The sequence below is a fragment of the Pleurodeles waltl genome, chromosome 1_1, assembly GCF_031143425.1.
Source record: "Pleurodeles waltl isolate 20211129_DDA chromosome 1_1, aPleWal1.hap1.20221129, whole genome shotgun sequence".
Classification (NCBI taxonomy): Eukaryota; Metazoa; Chordata; class Amphibia; order Caudata; family Salamandridae; genus Pleurodeles; species Pleurodeles waltl.
This window is the reverse complement of record NC_090436.1, coordinates 211,600,684-211,621,097: the sequence shown is the minus strand read 5'-3', so window position 1 is coordinate 211,621,097 and position 20,414 is coordinate 211,600,684. Positions and strand designations below refer to the sequence as shown.

The 20,414-nt window shown below is 44.5% G+C and overlaps 1 protein-coding gene across 1 annotated transcript in view; it reads right to left on the bottom strand.

The window, feature by feature from the left end:
* Positions 1-1,436: 1,436 nt before the first annotated feature.
* IL7R (interleukin 7 receptor) overlaps positions 1,437-20,414 on the bottom strand; it is a 208,114-nt gene continuing 189,136 nt past the window's right edge. Inside the window, exon 8 of the mRNA XM_069233382.1 lies at positions 1,437-5,269. Coding sequence (XP_069089483.1) covers positions 4,799-5,269 — 471 coding nt within the window. The 3' untranslated portion in view covers positions 1,437-4,798. The remainder of the gene's footprint in view (positions 5,270-20,414) is intronic.

The window sequence follows — 20,414 nt, the reverse complement described above, 5'->3', positions numbered from 1 at the left end:
ATAGTGAGAATCTTTTCTTCGAGTCCAATACCTTCTTAATGCACCCTTAGGGGTATATTTAGAAAGAAGTGGTGCAATGCAGCTCAGCAAATAAAGTCGATGCTCTGTGTTGCATCACGTTGAGAGAGCAGAACAGTGCCATGTCCTAAAAGAAATGGCACAGATCTGCTGTCTCCATACCCTGCCGCAATTTGAGCTGCCTAGCTTCAACGCAGGCACCATTGTGCCGTAGTGCAAGGGTGCTTGCGTCGTCAGGATAGTTTTTGTGCTAGAAGTAGGTACCTTCCTGGACATAAATATTCTTTGCGGCTATTTCCTCTTTCTATGTGTGATGCAAAATGCAGCACACATGCAAAGAGGTAATGATAAGGCAAAATAAAAATATTACCCATGTTATGCCAGTGTCAGGCAGGGACAGTTTTGACGCATATGTCTACATGTCTTTGTAGGTATTGTGGTGCATCAAAATCCATTGGTCAATACATGAGAAAATCTATGTACTACCCACAGAACGCCTACCTGACGCAAAGTAGTGCAAAGCAGCGCAATGCGCTGTGTTGCTTGACTTTTTCTTAGAAAGCCACAAAGTTAACATCCAGGCGATAAAAAATATCTCCTACATGTTTGAATGAGCCTATTACACGGGCCATACAAAGGCTAAAATTCTGACCATGTGAAGACCACATTGACACTATATTTACTTCACCCAATCGCAGGTGTGGCCTGTTCAGTTATGATAGGCCCACCCCACACGTGTGAGGTACTATTTTTATTTATAAAAGCTTGGGAACACTGGGAAATGGGACGTTTGCTGTTCCCTACAAATTCTGGCCTAGGAAAAAACTGATGTACATGTGTGGGATACGGCAACGAGCCAGAGTCGTTTGGAGTTTTCTTATCTGAAGGTAAAAATTTACCCCCCAACCAGCTTCTGAATGCGACACAAAAATGTGCCTCTGTTGCCATCCTTGCATCCCAAGGATCAGTTGATGTTTGAATGTTTGCTTAGACTAAGAAAAAATCCAAACAGCATTGGTGCCTCTCTACCATTCTAATCCAAACCTTAAACATTGTGCCAAAATGCAGAAATCTGAGTGGAGGAAATGGGGTGCACTAGTAGACTGATGCATTTTATTTTGACTGTCTCTCTCCCTGTTTGACTTTTGGATCCTCAATAACAACAAACACCCCTGAAAATCCGCCCTGTGCCAACCAGCTCAACCAACAACCATCCCAATCAATGACCTGGGAATATGTCAGGACCTGTCAGGACCTTTTTAAAACATATCAGAGGTATGTTTCCACTCATCGCCCTTTATAAAGTCTTGTCCCACCAAACGTTTGTGCCTGTGGGTGCCCATTCTGAAGACACCGTTGCAGTGCTGTGCAGCGCTGTCCAAAACCAATGAATATGAAACAAATGAAAAGACAGTTAATTCGAGCGAACATACGTTTATTGTATAATAAAATTTCACGTGACACATGTAACTTAAGCAGTGCAAAATATTACTTGTAATATTTCTAATATGATTCAACAATTAACTCGGGCAACCACAAGCATTGTAAAACACGATGGGCTATTTCTATTGCAAGCAAAATAGGACAATGTCAAAAAATGTTAAGCAGCCATAACAAAGAACCATTCAGATGATCTCAAAAAATATCCAAGGTAACTGCGACCTTAATGTTTAATATGCGACAGAGTTATTTCAGGCGACCACAAGTATAATGATAATGAAAGCCAATGAGATGCAGTTACCTCCAACAACCGCTATACACCCAGGCTTGATGTGATACTGTTAACTGAATTAAGGGACGTTAGCAGCGATGCAAACAATCTGGAAAGCTGGCAAACCTGTGTTTGCAAGTTACTGTCAGTGTGAGCTATAGTAGTGCTTGACAATCTTCTGTTAAGGCCTACGGGACCGAAGGAATGTTCCATGAAGTTGGCTTTACCCGTTTTATTGTTTGTGGAATGAAACGAGGCAGCTTGTTGCATTGTAATGTTGCTGTTGTTTAGTGCGCCCATTATTTACACGTAAAGTTGAAGACCGTGCAGAACTAGAGGTATGCCTATTTTGCAGCAGAGCGCATTGTGTGCATGACTGCCTGTGCACATATGTCTCTGGTGTGCACAACGGCGCTAGCAGCAAGGAGCAGCAGCAGTCATGTTCCGAAGCCAAAGGATGAACTTCAAGTACTGCCAGGTAATATGGTATGTGTGAATGAATAGGTATTTGTAGAGCGGAGACCTACCTAGTGAGTAAGGTAGTGCAGGACGAGGTAATGTAAATCAGAGGGAAAATCAAGGTATACCACTGCATGTGTAGCATGAACGTTACTACAAAGCAATGAAGCATTTTACACCATGGGGGCCTTTACCGCAGGTAGCGCAGGGAGAGGGAGGTGAGAGCAATGGCACATCTGCAGGGGGGAGTGCCAACCGGAGGTGGAGAGGGTGTGGGTGAGGTTTATATGGAGGGGAGCAGAAGGTCTCCAGCTTGGAGATGCAGTGAGCTGGGATATTGTGAGGGTGAGAACTCTTCGAGGGTCGCCTGTGAGACTAAGAGAAGGTGTTGCTTGAACGGATGAGGTTCAGGTCCCTACGGAAGCAGGAAAGGGATGGAGTAGGTAGGATCTAGGCTGGGATGGCATTTTGGATCTTAGCAAATATACCACATAAAAGTCTAACAACTTAGTGAACATTGTAATTTTGTCAGTTAAACATAGAATTGTTTCGTATTACATTTTCTGTCCCATGGTCACAGAGGAAAAGAAACGTGGATTAAGTGCTGCAAACCATTTCTCTCACATTCACATGGTTCAGTATACTTAGGAAAGATACTAAATACTTAAGACGGGTTTGGGATTTAAATTCATGAGTATAATAGGTCAGAACTCTATTTAGGTGCAAACCAGCCTTCCCTTGGGGTATGCTTCTTTAATGGAAAGACCACTTCTCACAGGAATGAAAATAATGAAAGCTGGTGAGAGGGAAAGGATTCTGCTGCAGCCAGTTTGTACATACTATCTCTCCCGTGATTTGTACATTCAAATGACTGATACTATTCTAACAGTATCATGGTAGAGTGGAGGCTGAGAGGAATCCATCTTGTGTGGACTGATACTATCCTAATAGTATCATGATAGATCAAGGGGTGTGTGGAATCCATCTGGTGTGAATTGGTACTATTCTAATAGTATTATGGTAGAACAAAGGTTGTGTGAAGTCCATCTCATCAGAATTGATACTATTCGTATACTGTCATGGTACAGCAAGGGCTGTGTGAAATCCATCTGGTGTGAAATGATAGTATTCTAATATGGTAGAGCGTGGGCTGTGTGGAATCCATTCTTGTGGGAGTTGTTACTATGTTAATAATATTACGGTAGAGCGAAGGTTGTGTGAAAACCATCTGATGTGAATTGATACTATTCTAATAGAGTCATGGTGAGGGCTGTGTGGAATCCATCTTCTAGGAATTTTTACTATTCTAATAGTAACATGGTAGAGCAAAGGCTGCGTGAAATCCATATGATGAGAACTGATATGAATATTATTATTTTTTCATGGTAGGGTGAGGGTTGTGTGGAATCCATCTGGTGTGCAATGATACTATTCTGGTATTATGGTAGAGCAAGGACTGTGTGAAATCCATCTTGTAGCGATTGTTACTATTCTAATAGTACCCCAGTACATTGAAGGCTGTGTGAAATCCATCTGCTGTGAATTGATCCTATTCTTATAGTATCATGGTAGAGCGAGGGCTGTTTGGAATCCATCTGATGGGAATTGATTAGAGAGATGCAAAGTCTTTTTTCACTGATGAAGGTTTGCAGAATTCCCAATTATCACCCTTTGCTAAGGCTGAGTTGTTTTCCATTATATACTTGCCAATTTGTTTCTCCATAGCAAAATAATTTTTCCTTTTAGGGAACTACATCAAGCTGGGAATTATTATTCTGTGAAATTTTATAATTCGTTGATCTTTTCACTGCACAATGTGTGTAATCAGTAGCAGAACACTAAACTTTGTCTGGTGTCTATATCTTAGGCACAGCTATTTTGTTGTTGGTATAGATGCGACATACATTGTTGCAGTGTCATAATTTACACAGGTGTGTTTAATCGAAAACTTAACTGCAAAGTTGGAAACATTTCCATGGACTCACACGAAGGCTGCAATAAATCAAACTTTGCACATCCCTAGTTCTGATTTCATTTCTTAAACAGACCCTAGGTTCAACCTTTTAGTAAGAAGCCAGGGAGTTTGGTATTAGCAACAACTTACAACTGTGCCAAAATGCAATTCAGTTTGCAGTTCAGATGACCATTAATAGTATGACAGTAATGCCCATAGGAAGTGCAGCAGGGTTCTTCAAGGAACACTTCAGGGGAGAAGGTATTACTGTAAGGTAGTTGCATTGAAGTAAGCGATAAACACACTGGTTATGTTTTACGCCTTTGCATATTTGGTCATATTTGAATGCATAATGGAATTTGTATCTAGGAATTATTGTGAGGCTTATGGACTGCAGGTTCTGAAGATGGGTTGGTCTAAGGCTGCCAGCCTGCAGTTTATGGATGCTGTGTGATATAGATATAAACTGGGCTTACATAGTCAGCACTGCATGCAAGATTAGTAATAATGAGTGCTACTTCTACCTTGAAGGAACTCCTAGAACTGCAGGTGTACTTTATGTGCACAGGTCCACCTGCAGTCCTATTTTTTGTAGCCGTGGATTGGGTGCGTCATTTCATGTATTAATTGCTATCAGTGGGAGAGGGTAAATCAAGCTACTGCCTTCTTTGTGTTATGCCAGTGGGTGGAAAAGCTGACATTGTGACATAGGCTTCTTCTTGGCGCAAACCCCTAATTGCATTGGTTAGCAGCTCAGGAGTTTCACTGTTTTTTTTAACGCATATACAGTTGTGCGCGTTGCGACAGTCGTACAATTGAATAACACCAGAGTTGCTTCTTTCAAGTTCATGTGCAGTAGAACCATCCAATGTAACCAAGCTGGTACCATCACTCTCACAGAGGCTTCCATCCTGGGGGCCCTCAAGTGGAATTACTTGTATCAGTGCACATTCCTTCAACATGTCAGGTGCCGGCGGAGATCCCACTGTGTGTTCTCCAGACACAACCAGACCTTGGATATCAGAGGTTTCCAGGAAACAGTCTTTCTGTTTCTTTGCCTGAATTCCATCCACTTTATGTATATGGAGATCCATAAAGTAATCGGGATTGAAGCTTATTTCATGGCTCTGTAAGTAAAATAAAGGTAGACTTCAATATTATCATTTACGAGACATTGTTACATTTAGCTGCAGAAGAACACCTCCCAAATTGTCAATATTTTGCAGTCATATCGTTATTTCCAAAGAATACACTGGGATACATTGGATAAAAAGATGGCACACACATTGAGTGCAACTAAATAGATCTGCTAGATTACTTTCCATATATGGAGACCTAAAAGAAGGTAAAACAATGATCCAGAGATTCACCTGGTCTCTCGGATATATATTACATTGCGATCTACACAAGCAAGCTTATGATGCACATATCATTGTATTTTTGAGGTCAAAATCTAATTTCCATTATAAACTTTTAAGAACGTCTGTTTCACCTAGACTCAAATCACCTATTGAGACATTGTGGGAATCAGATCTTGGTGTTGTTTGGCCTACTTCTTTATGGGATAGAATATGGTATAAGATACATTCCACTGCACGCACTGCAAACCTCACACAGACCCTATATATTTTTTTATAATAGACTTTTCTACACTCCTGTATGCCTTTAGAAACTCAAACTTGCACAAAATGACAATTGTTGGCGCTGCCACACTCAGCAGGGTACTGACTTTCACATGTTTTTTTCCTGTCCATCCCTATCTACTTTTTGGTCCTCAATATGGTCCCACATTTCAGCAATAGCTCAGATCTCCTTACCAATGTCATATGAATTACTGTTTTTGGGTGGCATACACAATATCTGGAGTTCATTCAGGCCCCTTGGAAAATTGGTGGACCTTTTGCTTTCTATTGAAATCTCTATTATTACTTCTAACTGGAAATCGTCTGAGAACATTACTCTCAGACAGTGGTGGAATTCTGTATGTTATCATCATAGACTTGACAGCTACAAGCTTGATTCAACAGGAACTTTCTTCAAACGTCATCAGCTATGGTTGCCATTAAGTAACTATCTCTCACGCACTGCAAAGGAAATGGATTTTTCTCCTCCTTTTTAAAAAATGTCAATATATTTCCTGTTTTTCTTCTTATATATACTTATTTCATCTTACATTCGCTGTAACTAATGTCTATTACCTCTCTCTCCACATGGCTATCACTTGATTCCCTTTTCTATCCCTATAGCTCTTCTCCCTCTCCCTCTCTCTTTCTTTATTCAAACTTGGAGTCTTTGATACTATATTTCTGTATATGCCTAACTCATGTACATGTTTAATATGCATTTATAAGTACAATATTCCTTATGCATATATATTCACAACTGCATATCTCTGTCCTGGCAATGTTAAGTAAATGTTCTTGTACTTGACTCAATAAAAAACGTCTTTAAAAAAAAAAAAACTAATTTCCAAATCTCACTCAGGAGAGCTTAATTTCTACCTACAGATATGGGAACTTTTCACACAGGAATTCCACCATGCTGAAGGAATTACTGGGAACATTAACCAAACATTTGCAGAAAGTTTCACATCTAAAACAAGCTACCAAATGTTTATAAGTAAATGGTGAAACTAGAGGAACATCCCCACAACTAATATCCAGGGAAGTGATTTTAACACAGGAAAAACATTTTCCCCATGAAAAAATAATAGTGCAAAGGGCATAAGTGCAACTGAACTGTAGTGTCTGCTTGCAGAAATGTAACCGCTAACATTTCCTTATGCCAAAATATTTACACATAAAAGTAATCATGGAAATCTTCGATTGTCGCAGTCAATCAGCGGAACACCAGCAATTGTTAGTGATTTCCTGAAAAATTTACAGTAAGCTCCAAATCTAGACGTAACGTTACTGGAGGGTATATGTAGACTTTAATATTCTTCTAATAGCAGCTTGCATAAACAACAATAACAATAAGACCAACCGAGGTAATATTTCTAACATTAATACCATATTATGTAACACTTAACTCATAAATACTGATATAAACAATTTATTATTGTTTACAAGCATACTAAGCATAGAAAAAAACTAGAAAATACATGAAAAATATTCAAGTTAATGGATATCAAATAACAATGAAAATGGGAAAGAAAGAAGAAAACAAAGAGAACAGAACAGGAGAAGCAGATTTCCAGCTTCAGGAACATCACACTTCGAAAGTCAGAATGGTGCTTTTTTAGGTCATATTTCAGAAGTTGGTATGCTTCTGTGGAAACTTCTTGAATAAGATTACCTATATTGGACCCTCAAGGGCTTATATGCTGCATTCTCGTATTTGGAGCAGGGTATAACACCTGTCTGCTCCAAGAACTGATCCAGTAGACTATTTTTTTTCTCCATATTTTGATCTAGGTTTTGATAGTGTAGCTGTCAAACAGACCTGTTGCTCACAATGTACATGCAGTGGGCCTTGGATTTATCCCTTTAAAAAATGGTGTTTCTTCAACCAGCCTCTTTCAGCAACTGGCTTGAGATTTCGTTAATCATGCATTGGCTCCGCCCAGTGGAGTATTTTTCTTTCACCCCATGCTATTGGATTTTTGGTTGTAAGCCTCTGTCTCTACATTGTGCTGCACTTTTCTACTCGAGGGTCTACTTTACTTTCCATGCATTAGTACATTAAACCCCGACCTATTGACTTTGCCAATGTTTGTTGTTACTACCAAGCACCCTTATTACTGCACGGGATGTTAAGTCTTGACTGAACAGTTAAATAGAGAGTATTTCCATATGGATCATTGTCCTGAAGAATGCACTGACCGCAGCTGCAACTATCATTTAGTGGTTAAAGAACGAGTTACTTACCTTCGGTAACGACTTTTCTGGTGGATACATTAGCTACCTGTGGATTCCTCTCCTAATGAATACTCCCATGGCGCCAGCATTCGACGGAAATCTTCTTACTAGTCTCTGCACGTCGACGAGGACGTCACTCTAGCCCACGCGACGCCGTCTGACGTCATACAGGCAATAAGAGGTCCTCGACGACGTGCGGACGTCAGTACCAATCATTTTTTACGTGCATGAGAACAACCAGGCAATGCAATGAAAGAGCAAGGCAACATCCAATTATATTGTAAAAATACACAACATTGCGTGAATAACTGTAAATCTTTTATATATATATATATATATAACTCTCTCTTTTTTTAAAAATATATACACACATCAAGTATATACACAAAGATATATACATATATACATATATATAAATATATTATATACAACATCTATTGCACCCTCAAAGACCAAGAGGAGCGCACTCAAGGATTACTTGGAAAGACCAGAAAGGCAACGGGGAGGCGGGTGGGACCGTGAGGAATCCACAGGTAGCTAATGTATCCACCAGAAAAGTCGTTACCGAAGGTAAGTAACTCGTTCTTCTGATGGATACAACTACCTGTGGATTCCTCACCTAATGAATAGAGTCCCAAAGCAGTACCACGCCCGGCGGTGGGTGCCTAAATGGTCAAACCAAGAAATCCTGCAGCACTGACCGTGCAAAATGGCCGTCTCTTCTAACCTCAGAATCCAAACAGTAATGTTTTGCAAAAGTGTGAAGGGACGACCAAGTTGCGGCCTTGCAGATGTCAACCACAGGAACACCCCTCGCCAAGGCCGAAGTGGCCGACTTAGCTCTGGTGGAATGAGCTCTAATGCCCTCAGGAGGATCCTTCTTTGCCAAAGAGTAACAGATTTTAATGCAAAGAACAACCCACCTGGATAGTGTTCTCTTGTGGACTGCCTTCCCTCTCCTCTTGCCCACGTATCCAATAAACAGCTGATCCTCCAGCCTGAAATCCTTTGTTTCCATCAATAAAGAAGCTCAACGCTCTCTTTGGGTCCAGACGGTGCAGTCTTTCTTCCTCTTTGGAAGGATGAGGCGGAGGATAGAACGTGGACAAAGTAATTGCCTGAGCCAAATGGAAGGGTGAAACAACCTTCGGGAGGAAAGCAGCCTTGGTCCTCAACACCACCTTATCCCCATAAAAAGTTGTATAAGGGGGCTTTACTGATAAGGCCTGCAACTCACTCACTCTCCTTGCTGATGTTATAGCTACCAGGAAGACTGTTTTTAAAACCAAATACCTTAAGGGGCAAGAATGCATAGGTTCAAAAGGGGACCCCATAAGGAAAGTCAGGACCAAGGACAAATCCCATTGCGGCATAACGAATGGTTTTGGAGGATATTTATTTAGAAGACCTTTCAGGAATCTGATAACAATAGGGGATTTAAATAAAGATGGTTGGTCTGGAAGACATATGAAGGCTGACAAGGCCGATAAATAACCCTTAATGGTAGCCACTGCACAACCTTTCTGCGCTAGAGACAGAGCAAAAGACAAAATGTCCGATAAATGAGCATGCAAAGGATCAATCTGCCTCTCTCCACACCACGCAACAAATTTAGACCATCTATTAGCGTAGATAGATTTAGTGGAGTGTCGCCTGGCCGCTAATATAACATCCACTACCTCAGGCGGGAGAGAGAAGGAACTCAGGTTGCCCCGTTCAATCTCCAGGCATGTAGGTGCAGACTCTGGAGGTTGGGGTGTAGAACCTGCCCCTGCGACTGCGAGAGGAGGTCTGCCCTGAAAGGGAGACGGAGCGGAGGGCACATTGAGAGTTGGAGAAGGTCGGAGTACCATACCCTCCTTGGCCAATCCGGAGCTATTAGGATGACTAGAGCCCGGTCCTGGCGAATCTTCCTCAATACTCGAGGAATCAAGGGTATGGGAGGAAACGCGTAAAGCAACTGGCCGCACCAGGTTATTTGAAACGCGTCCCCCAACGCTCCCTGCATCGGATACTGGAGGCTGCAGAATAACGGACAATGCGCGTTCTCTCGAGTGGCAAACAGATCTACCCGAGGAAACCCCCACCTCTGGAAGATTAAACGGACTTGATCTGGATGGAGACGCCACTCGTGGTCTGCCGAGAATTGGCGACTGAGACTGTCCGCACGCACGTTCAAGACTCCGGCCAGATGGTTTGCTATCAAGCAAATCTGATGGTCCTTTGCCCAGGACCATAGTCGAAGAGCTTCTCTGCAGAGAAGGTACGACCCCACTCCTCCCTGCTTGTTTATGTACCACATCGTGGTAGTATTGTCCTTTAGGACCTGTACCGACTGACCACGAAGGGAAGGGAGGAAGGCCTTGAGAGCCAGACGTACAGCCCGTAACTCTAACAGATTGATGTGAAACATCTGTTCCTCTGGAGACCAAAGACCTTTGATCTCCAGATCCCCCAGATGAGCTCCCCACCCTAGAGTGGAAGCATCCGTTATGACTGTGGCCACTGGTGGCGACTGCTGGAACGGCTTTCCTTGTGAAAGATTGTTGCTTGCAATCCACCACTTCAAATCCACAGCAGCATCTCTGGAGATCTTGACAGTACTCTCTAGATCCCCTTTGTGTTGAGACCACTGCCTTCGGAGGCACCACTGAAGAGCCCTCATGTGCCAGCGAGCATGCGTGACCAACAGAATGCAGGAGGCAAACAGACCGAGCAGACGAAGGACCTTGAGGACTGGAACTACCGCTCCATTTCGAAACATTGGAACCAAATCCTGAATATCTTGAATCCGCTGAGGCGGAGGAAAGGCCCGACCCAGTGTTGTATCCAGTACTGTCCCTATGAACAGGAGGCGCTGAGAGGGCTCTAGGTGAGATTTGGGCTCGTTCACCGAAAAACCCAGGTCGAACAACAACTGGGTTGTTGACTGCAGATGATGCGACACAAGCTCCGGGGACTTGGCTTTGATCAACCAGTCGTCCAAGTAAGGGAATACTGCTATCCCCTTCCTTCTGAGTTCTGCCGCAACCACCGACATCACCTTCGTGAAGACTCGAGGTGCTGAAGTAAGACCAAACGGAAGGACCGCAAACTGATAGTGTTGCGATCCCACCACAAACCGGAGATACTTCCTGTGTGACTTGAGTATCGGGATATGAAAGTAAGCATCCTGCAAGTCGACAGACACCATCCAGTCTTCCTTGTTCAACGCCAAAAGCACCTGTGCTAGGGTCAGCATCTTGAATTTTTCCTGCTTGAGGAACCAATTCAAGATCCTCAGGTCCAGAATTGGTCTCAAACGACCATCCTTCTTGGGAATCAGGAAATACCTTGAGTAACATCCTCGACCCCTTTCCTGCTCTGGGACCAACTCCACCGCGCCCTTGGAAAGGAGGGCTTGTACCTCCTGTTCTAGCAACAGGAGGTGTTCTTCTGAACAATAAGAAGGGCGGGGCGGGATGAGGGGCGGGAACTCCCGAAAGGGAAGGGTGTAGCCTTTTCCCACAATACTGAGAACCCAAGTGTCCGTTGTAACAGTCTTCCATTTGGTGAGAAAATGCTGTAATCTTCCCCCTACAGGAGAGGAGTGAGTGGGAAATGGTGGAAGCCTAAGGCTGCTTCCCCTGCTGCACCCCGCCAGAGGATGAGGAAGAGGCAGAGTGCTGCTGAGAGGCTCCTCTGGTGCGGACCCTACCTCTCCCCCTGAAAGATCTATAGGGATGGGAAGAGGCAGGTTGCTGATATCTTCCCCGAAAGGAAGAGGAGGAAGAGCCACGCCCAAATCCACGAAACCTCCTGAAAAATCTGGAAGAGGCCGTGGAAGAAGGAGCTTGGAGCCCTAACGACTTAGCCGTGGCCCTGCTTTCCTTAAAACGTTCCAAGGCCGAATCAGCCTTGGCTCCAAACAGTTTGTCCCCATCAAACGGGAGATCCAACAATGTGGACTGTACATCTGCAGAAAAGCCCGAGTTACGGAGCCAGGCCTGTCTCCTTGCCACCACAGTTGTGCCCATTGCTCTGGCTACCGAGTCGGTGGTATCCAGTCCTGTCTGGATAATCTGGGTCGCAGCAGCCTGGGCATTTGAGACAAGATCCAAAAGACCCTGGGGAAGCTCTGTAAACGATGAGGAAATGTCATCCATCAGAGCATGAATATACCTCCCAGGATACAGGTTGCATTGGTGGCTTTTAACGCCAGACTGCAGGACGAAAAAAAAATCTTCGACTGCGCCTCTAGCTTCTTTGAATCTCTGTCCCCAGGCACCGTCGGGAAAGAACCAGGCGCTGACTTGGCTGAACAGGAGGCCTGCACCACCAAGCTCTCCGGCGTAGGGTGCCTAGATAGAAACCCAGGGTCAGTCGGAGCCGCCCGATACCTCCTGGCCACGGCTCTGTGAACTGCTGGGGAAGATGCCGGCCTCTTCCACACCTCTATCACCGGATCCAGCAGAGCGTCATTAAATGGCAACAGAGGCTCCGCCGCAGCTGAGGCCGGATGTAGCACCTCTGTTAAAAGGTTTTGTTTAGGCTCCACCACCGGCAAAGGCAGGTCCAAAAAACTAGCTGCCTTCCGTACCACTGCATGAAAGGAAGCAGCCTCCTCAGTATACTCCCCCGGGGAGGAAAGATCCCACTCAGGGGAAGTGTCCAGCCCACTGGCCGACTCCAGTCCACGCAGCCCATCACCCGAGTCCTCTAGCTCTCCTTCCTCCAGGGCTCGTTGGTACTCCTGCTCTTCTAATACACGGAGAGCACGTCCCCTGGAATGAAGTCGCTGTTCAATACGCGGAGTCGACAATGCCTCCGCCGAAGTCGAAGATCGGCGCCGATCTTCAGAAGCCACCGACGCCGCGTCCGGCGCCACAGGTAACTTCGGCGCCGACAAAAGAGCAGCTGAAGCAGATGGACCCACCGGAGTCACAGGCCGAAATCCCGACTTCGACGTCGACGGGATGGAAATCCCCGGGGCCAATCCTTCTGAAGCCACCGGAGCGGCCACCGGCGCCGACACTGGCGCCGAGCCCACGTTCCCAAAAGGGAGAAAGGGCATAAAGGGTGCCGGCCGAAGAGGCGCAGGATCACCCAAAGAAAAGGCCAAAGGCCCAGCCGGAGCACCCCCTGGAGCCATCTGTTGGAAGATGGCATACATCGCATTCAAGAATGCGGAACTATCGGCTCCAGGGGTGGGAAAAGCCGGATACTGAGGTGCCTGTCTCGGAGGCGACCCCGACGCCGGCCTCGGCGTCTGCGCCGGAGAAAACACCTGAGGCTCCAATACCTCAATCACCGACGCCTGTCCAGGTGAAGTCGGAGACGCCGGAGAGGGCAACGGCGTCGAAGGATGCGGCGTAACCGTGGGACTGATCTCCCATGTCCTTCGGCGCCGATCCGAAGACCTGGAACGAGTCTCCTTCGAATGACGCCGAGATTCTCTACGGCGCCGGGAGTCTCGATGACGCCGATGTCTTGGAGAAGACTTCTTGTGATGCTTCTCCTTCGATTTAGCCATAAACAGCTTCGCCTCACGTTCCTTGAGGGCCTTTGGATTCATGTGCTGGCATGAATCACAAGTCGAGACGTCGTGGTCGGAGCTCAAACACCAAAGGCAATCGGAATGAGGATCCGTCACCGACATCTTGCCTCCACACTCACGAGAAGGCTTAAATCCAGACTTTCTCTGCGACATTATTACCACAGCGAAAGACTACGCAGCAAAAATACACTGTAACCAAAAAAGTAACAGTTGCTCCCTCGAAGATAACCGTTTCGAATGCACGGAAAAAAGGGAACTGACGTCCGCACGTCGTCGAGGACCTCTTATTGCCTGTATGACGTCAGACGGCGTCGCGTGGGCTAGAGTGACGTCCTCGTCGACGTGCAGAGACTAGTAAGAAGATTTCCGTCGAATGCTGGCGCCATGGGAGTATTCATTAGGTGAGGAATCCACAGGTAGTTGTATCCATCAGAAACATGGTTACTCAAAGATAACAGGGAGGAGCAACACTCTTATAACATATGAATCATACTACAGGGGACATAAATAAATGATTTGTGTTCACTGTTAGATAATTTTGACAGGCATTGGTTCCCATGACTACAATATTTGTACAAACAGGGTTAGCACCACATTTCTATAATTTCTCATAACGACTCCTATATAGCAGTCCACCTGAGCTTTCAAACATTTACAGATGAGTGAGAAGCAGACCTGAAGGTGCAGGACACCACTAAAGTGGACGAGGGTGTCATAAGTGGATAAAGTGGATGAGGGTCTCATATTCTTTAAACAAAGATACAAGATGGCATAATTCACTTTTGCCCAAATCAAGACTCCTTCTGAAAACCACCATCTATCTCAGGCTTGCGTTATCTATTAATTTTGGAAGCATGTATGCCAGATGTAAAAAGCCATTGCCTCCTCTGTTGTTTTTGTAATCAGTCATATATAACAAATCCTTAACTGCACTAAGCAAGACTTAATTTCCCTTCAAACTCACCCACATAACAAGCTTGTTCAGTACAAAGGCTTCAAAATATGATTATTCATTATTTAGTACTTCTCTACAAAACGAGTGTCTCAGAATGATCATGACTATTATGAACATCTCAGCAGTTAATATATAATTCATGGGCAAAAAATGAAAAGCCTAATCATATTTCATCACGTATCCCTAACCTGTTAGCATGTGGCTCAATAATGGGTTTAGGCATCCAACATAAATAGGTATATGAGTTCATTAAGCTTTTAATATGGTAAGCCAGGTATAGTTTCCCCGCATACCTTATGCTATTATCGGGTCAGCAGTCAGAATTAAAATCTTTGCCATGTCCCCTCAGCAACCAGTCCAATCGTCCACTCCGCCTCTGTACCCGCACCTTACATATCTTTGTTACTAATGATGTCTTATGGAGCAAGAAATGGTCACTCTTGTTCAGCTCGTGCTTTGCTACAAAATCTTTAAACAGTGGCCCTTTGCAGAAGTATATATAAGTTATGGAAGCTAATGCTACTTTTTCTTTTGCCTTCCAAGACAAAATTTCTACAAAGTCATCTTCCTTTCAGGTGTGATTCCAACATGTGCACCTCAGAAGTCAATTGTTTTCCGCTTCTGGCTTGTTTGCTTGAATGGTGTTAGAAAAACCATGAAGTTTTGTAGTGAAGGCTCGTTAGGGCCCGTTTAGAGACTCCACTTTTAAATGCAAATTTTTAACTTAGCATTTCTTTTCTGTCTGTTCCCTTTTTCATGGCTTCTTGTTTATGTGATAATGTACTGAGAAATCATTGTACATGTTGCTCATTCATAGTAAGACATCTTATCTGCGCACTCCGTCCAAAGTTGAGCACAGAGAACATGGTGCCTGAACATTTTGTTTGCCAGTGGATACAGCTCCACGTTTATAGACATATCACAGCATCAAACGTGCACCTCTGACTCCGTGTGACACTGAGAGTCCTTGTATTTAAAAAAACATCTCTGCATTATATGCGCCAGAGAAGCACTTCCGCTGGGCTTATCTTGGAAGTGTGCCTGCATTCAGTGCCCAAGATGCAGCTTGGCTGACTCTGATGGTGATTCTGAAGCCAACCCTACCTTTTTTCCAGGACCAATAGCTGTGCTACACCAGACCTGTTTCCTGCCATCTTGGTACATCTCATCCGGGTATGGGCATATGGGTTTTTCCTATAGATCTGGCTTAGGGTGCTCCCACTATGCCCTCAGCAGTATAGGTAGTTACAGATAGGAGTTTACCAAAATAATCACTAATCCATGGTTTAACTGTTTATCTTTTTTACTATCTTTGTAATGCTGGTTACCCTGCTTTGTCTTGTTTGCATAATAATCGCAGCTCATGTTTTTTATGCAAGAATAAGACTAGTGCAACAAATGTTCTAGATGACAATTTCACATTCTTTCTTGTGTCTAATCTTGGGTACTTTAAGGTACAACAAATGGGTAGATCTGTATTCACGATTTCTTTGGGAAACTGAGTAGTCATGTTTGAGGCTGCACTGTGAGTGAGCTAGGAATTGTGTCAACATTTGTCAATGGTAGAAGCAGACTTAGGGGGTCATTACGACACCGGCGGTCGGCGATAATATGGCGGTAAGTACTGCCAACAGGCTGGCGGTGCTTACCGCCATATTATGACATTGGCGGGTTGGCTGAAGCCAACCTGTAAATGTATCACTCCGACAGCCATGGCGGTAACAGCCGCCGGGCGGCAGATATTCATCTCCAGCCCGGCGGCCGTCATTGTTCCGCCTGCGGGATACAGACACCACTCTAGAAATTATTTTATTTTTTACCAGATATGAAATTATGTAGGAATTTTAAAAAGGTTGAGCACATGCCTGCACACCTATCTGACCACTCAGCTGTGAGTTTACACTTTAGTCTGGATAAATCCTCCTCCCGCAGCCCCCACCTCAATGGATGGTAAACTGAGCGCTGCTTTCGGACCCACAGGTTATATATTATTTGAAGCAAGAGCCTAGGGATTTTTATCAGTTAAATTATGGCTCGGATCCCATGCATGTTGTATAGGATACCTAGAAGGCTTTCATTAGAGGCAGGCTAACTAGTAGCTGCATTTGCTTGTAAATAGGAAAAAAAAAGATAAGAAACTGTGAGCTCACTATCCAGAAGCTACAGAGGGAGGCTGAACTGTGCAGCAACATGCATATTTTGGAGGAGATAAAAAGGCAGATTAAGGGGGTGAGGGCTGACCTTGCAAATTCTTTACAGATCAAAATGAGGAAAACATGAGAGGCAAGTAAGTTGTTTCATTACGAGTATGGTGAGGAATTCAGCTAGCTATTACCCTATAAAATAAAGGTCAAGCAAACTAGGAACAACATTGAGGGGGTCATTACGACCGGGGACCAAGGAAGCACCGCCAACAGGCTGGCGGTGCTTCCAGGGCCATTCTGACCGCGGCGGTAAAGCCGCGGTCAGAAAAGGGGAACCAGCGGTTTCCCGCCGGTTTACCCTGGCCCAGGGAATCCTCCATGGCGGCGCTGCTTGCAGCGCCGCCATGGGGATTCCGAACCCCTTCCCGCCAGCCTGTTTCTGGCGGTTTTCACTGCCAGAAACAGGATGGCGGGAACGGGTGTCGTGGGGCCCCTGGGGGCCCCATAAAGATTTTAACTGTCTGCTTTGCAGACAGTGAAAATCGAGACGGGTGCCACTGCACCCGTCGCACCCCTGCAACTCCGCCGGCTCCATTCGGAGCCGGCTTCCTTGTTGCAGGGTCTTTCCCGCTGGGCCGGCGGGCGCCCTTTTGGCGGTCGCCCGCCGGCCCAGCGGGAAAGCCAGAATGGCATCCGCGGTCTTCTGACCATGGAGCGGCCATTTCGCGGTTCCGGTCCGGCGGGCGGTGCCCGCCGCCCGCCGATATTAGAATGAGGCCCTAAGTCTATTCTGAATGAGAATACCATGTGTATTTGCACAGTCAACAGGGAGATAGAATAGGCCTTTACTTCCTTTTTTTCCAAAAACTGCATACAGAGAATTTAGAAGTATCAAGTGGGCAGATTATGGACTATCTTGGTGAAATTGCTATTCCCCTCTTACAAGACAATCTAATCCAGGAATTGGACGCAGAGATGAGTACCAATGAAGTGTTAGAAGCACGTAGGAGATTAAAGAGAGGGAAGGCAGCCAGTCCTGATAGCCTACCAAATGAGCTATATGCTCTATTAAAATAAGAGTTGGTGCCAGTCTTTGATGAAGTATTAAATCCGGCTTTTGTCGGGTGGGTAGATGCACCAAGTTCTTAGGATGAGGCTATTATTGACTTAATTTTAAAACCAAACAAGGATCCTAAGATTTGTGAATCATATATGCCTATTTTACTCTTAAATGCAGAGTATATGATCCATACCCAGAGTTTGGTGAAACGGCTAGAGAAAGTGATGGGATCACTAATACATGATCAAAAAGGGTTCATCAAAGGTAGGCAACTGTATGAGTTGCCGCATGTTGTATTGGGCTCCATCAACCTGGCCATCAAGAATAATCTCCCCTTGGCAGTGCTCACCTTCGATATGCTTATGGCGTTTGATAGAGTCAGCTGGCCCTTTTTGCAAAGTGTGATTGAGCTACATAATTTGGGTGATGTCTTCTCTAGGGCAGTTGGATCTTTACATAAAATTCCAGGAGCCAAGATATTGATAAATGGTAGCCTTTCCTGACAGATCAAGACTTGAAGAGGGACTCGCAAGGGTTGCCCACTTCCTCCCTACTTGTAAATGTCTATATTGAACTTTTGACTAATAAAATTAGGTCAAATCAAAGCATTATCCCCTTTGAATACAAGGGGTGAGAGAAGAACGTGGCACTCCATGCCGACAACCTAATGGTCTATACAAGAGATTTGGCTGGCTCACTCCCAATGATTCTGAGCACATTGGAGGATTTTGGGAAGGAATCCAGTCACTGTATTAACCAGCAGAATACAGAAAACATGCAATGGAATTACCACTGTAACAGCCCTCTAGTTAAACAGGAAATAAGGTATTTAGGGATTCAAGTGATGACTGACCTAGATAAAATCACCCAGGTCAATTTTAATAAATAAGTAACAACAACCAGAAAATTATTAAAGGTGTGAGGTGGGCTTCCTCTCTCTTTTTTAGGAAGGTCAAACATTTTGAAAATGTCAATTCTCCTGAAGTTTACCCTTATCTTCAATGCAATCCCTTTAAAATGTGAATCCGCCTGGTTCAAGAAGCTGCAGGGGGAGCTGAGTAGCTTTATAGGCTTTATATGGTCCTCCAGTAAGATAAGAATTACATTGAGGAAGTTACATAGGAAGAAAGAGCACAGAGGTACTGTGAGCCCTGATCTCTATAAATACTGTATGGCATTCCAATTAAAGAATGTAAGAGGGCTGCTGTTTGATAACTCTACCTTACCCCCTCTTTTTAAAGCCACAACGAATCATTAGCGCACGGAAGAGGATAATTTTCTCTTTACATTTGGACACCCAAGATGCTTCAAAAAGGTCAGGCTAAAGATTCCGGAGGCCACTTGTAAGCTCTGGTGCCAGATCAGGCGAACATTAGGAATAGCCTACTTCAGTAGTTTTGCACCAATCTGGAACTCCCCTGGAACCCCTGAATGTCTCAAGGATAAATCGTCAACTACTTTGAGGGAAAAGAAAGTTGTTAAGTGGGAACACATTTTGGAGGGTACTATTCTACTTCCTTGGGCTTTCCTCATGGAAATTACAGTTGGTGCTCTGTGTAAGTTTAAGTATTACCAGCTTGCAAACTGAGTGAGGGCTTTGTTCAAGGATGGAAAAGGAAACTCTGTTTGGGAGGGGAAACTGCTTGAGAGACAGTCCCAGGGGAAGAAGGTTTCAAAACGGTACTGAATGCTAGTGGATGCTGGGGAAGAGACTTTCACCTTGCCTTTAGAGATCTGGGGAAGGGACCTACCATTGCTGGATGCCACAACTCCATGGCAAGTATCAATGTGTATGCTATGGATCACAACTAGGTCTATACTCCTGAGGAAAAACCATCTGTTTACACCACACATGGAACCTGGACACTGAAGAAGTTGAAAATTGTGGCTAACTGACAGGGGAAGAGGTGCCCCAAATGTGATGAGGAACATTCAGATGACGTCCATATGTTCTGGCGCTACCCCATGATCTAGTAGCTTTGGCAAGAGGTAGGTAGGGTGTTTATGGAGGTGGTGGGTACAGAAGCTAGATGGTGGAGGGCCTTCTAAAAAAAAAGCATACAAATCAAAAATGATCACTCTTTTTATTTGGATTGCCGCAAGATATGTCTGTAGTGGGTGCTCTCTTCAGCCCCGACAGTCTGGGAATCAGTATCTTGATTATTAGGTTCAATAGATTATACCGAAATGCCCCCCCACAACCCCCAACTAAGAGATTCAGGTTTTGGGCGATATAGGAGAATTGGTACAGCTCATAGACACAGGCATAGGGCCCCTAGTATCCGGAATATAGACTAATGGTGTCCTATGATTAAGTATTGTCACAAGACAAACCTGTTAAAGGGGAGGTCGATCGGCCTGCCTCGCAGCAAACTCTCACAATGACAGGTTTGGTATTGGGTGGCTTGTGAGCTATATTGGGAGAGCAACAGGTCCCCCAAAGCTCCTTCCGCCCCTTTGGGATGAGGATTTGGGGGGGCCTTCCATGTTCTTACCATTCTGAGCTCCCTTGCAACATACAAATGAGGACATAAAAAATACTAATCAAAGTCTATATGTGCTTAGCACCATCTAGTGAGTAAAAGTACATTTTGAGGAGACTGACACTACACTTCTACCTTCAGCGATTTGAAAAATTAAGGGGACTATCCACAAACACATTTACTCCTGCAGTACTTTTATGTCCTCTTATACCCCTTTATGATCTGTCTTCAAAT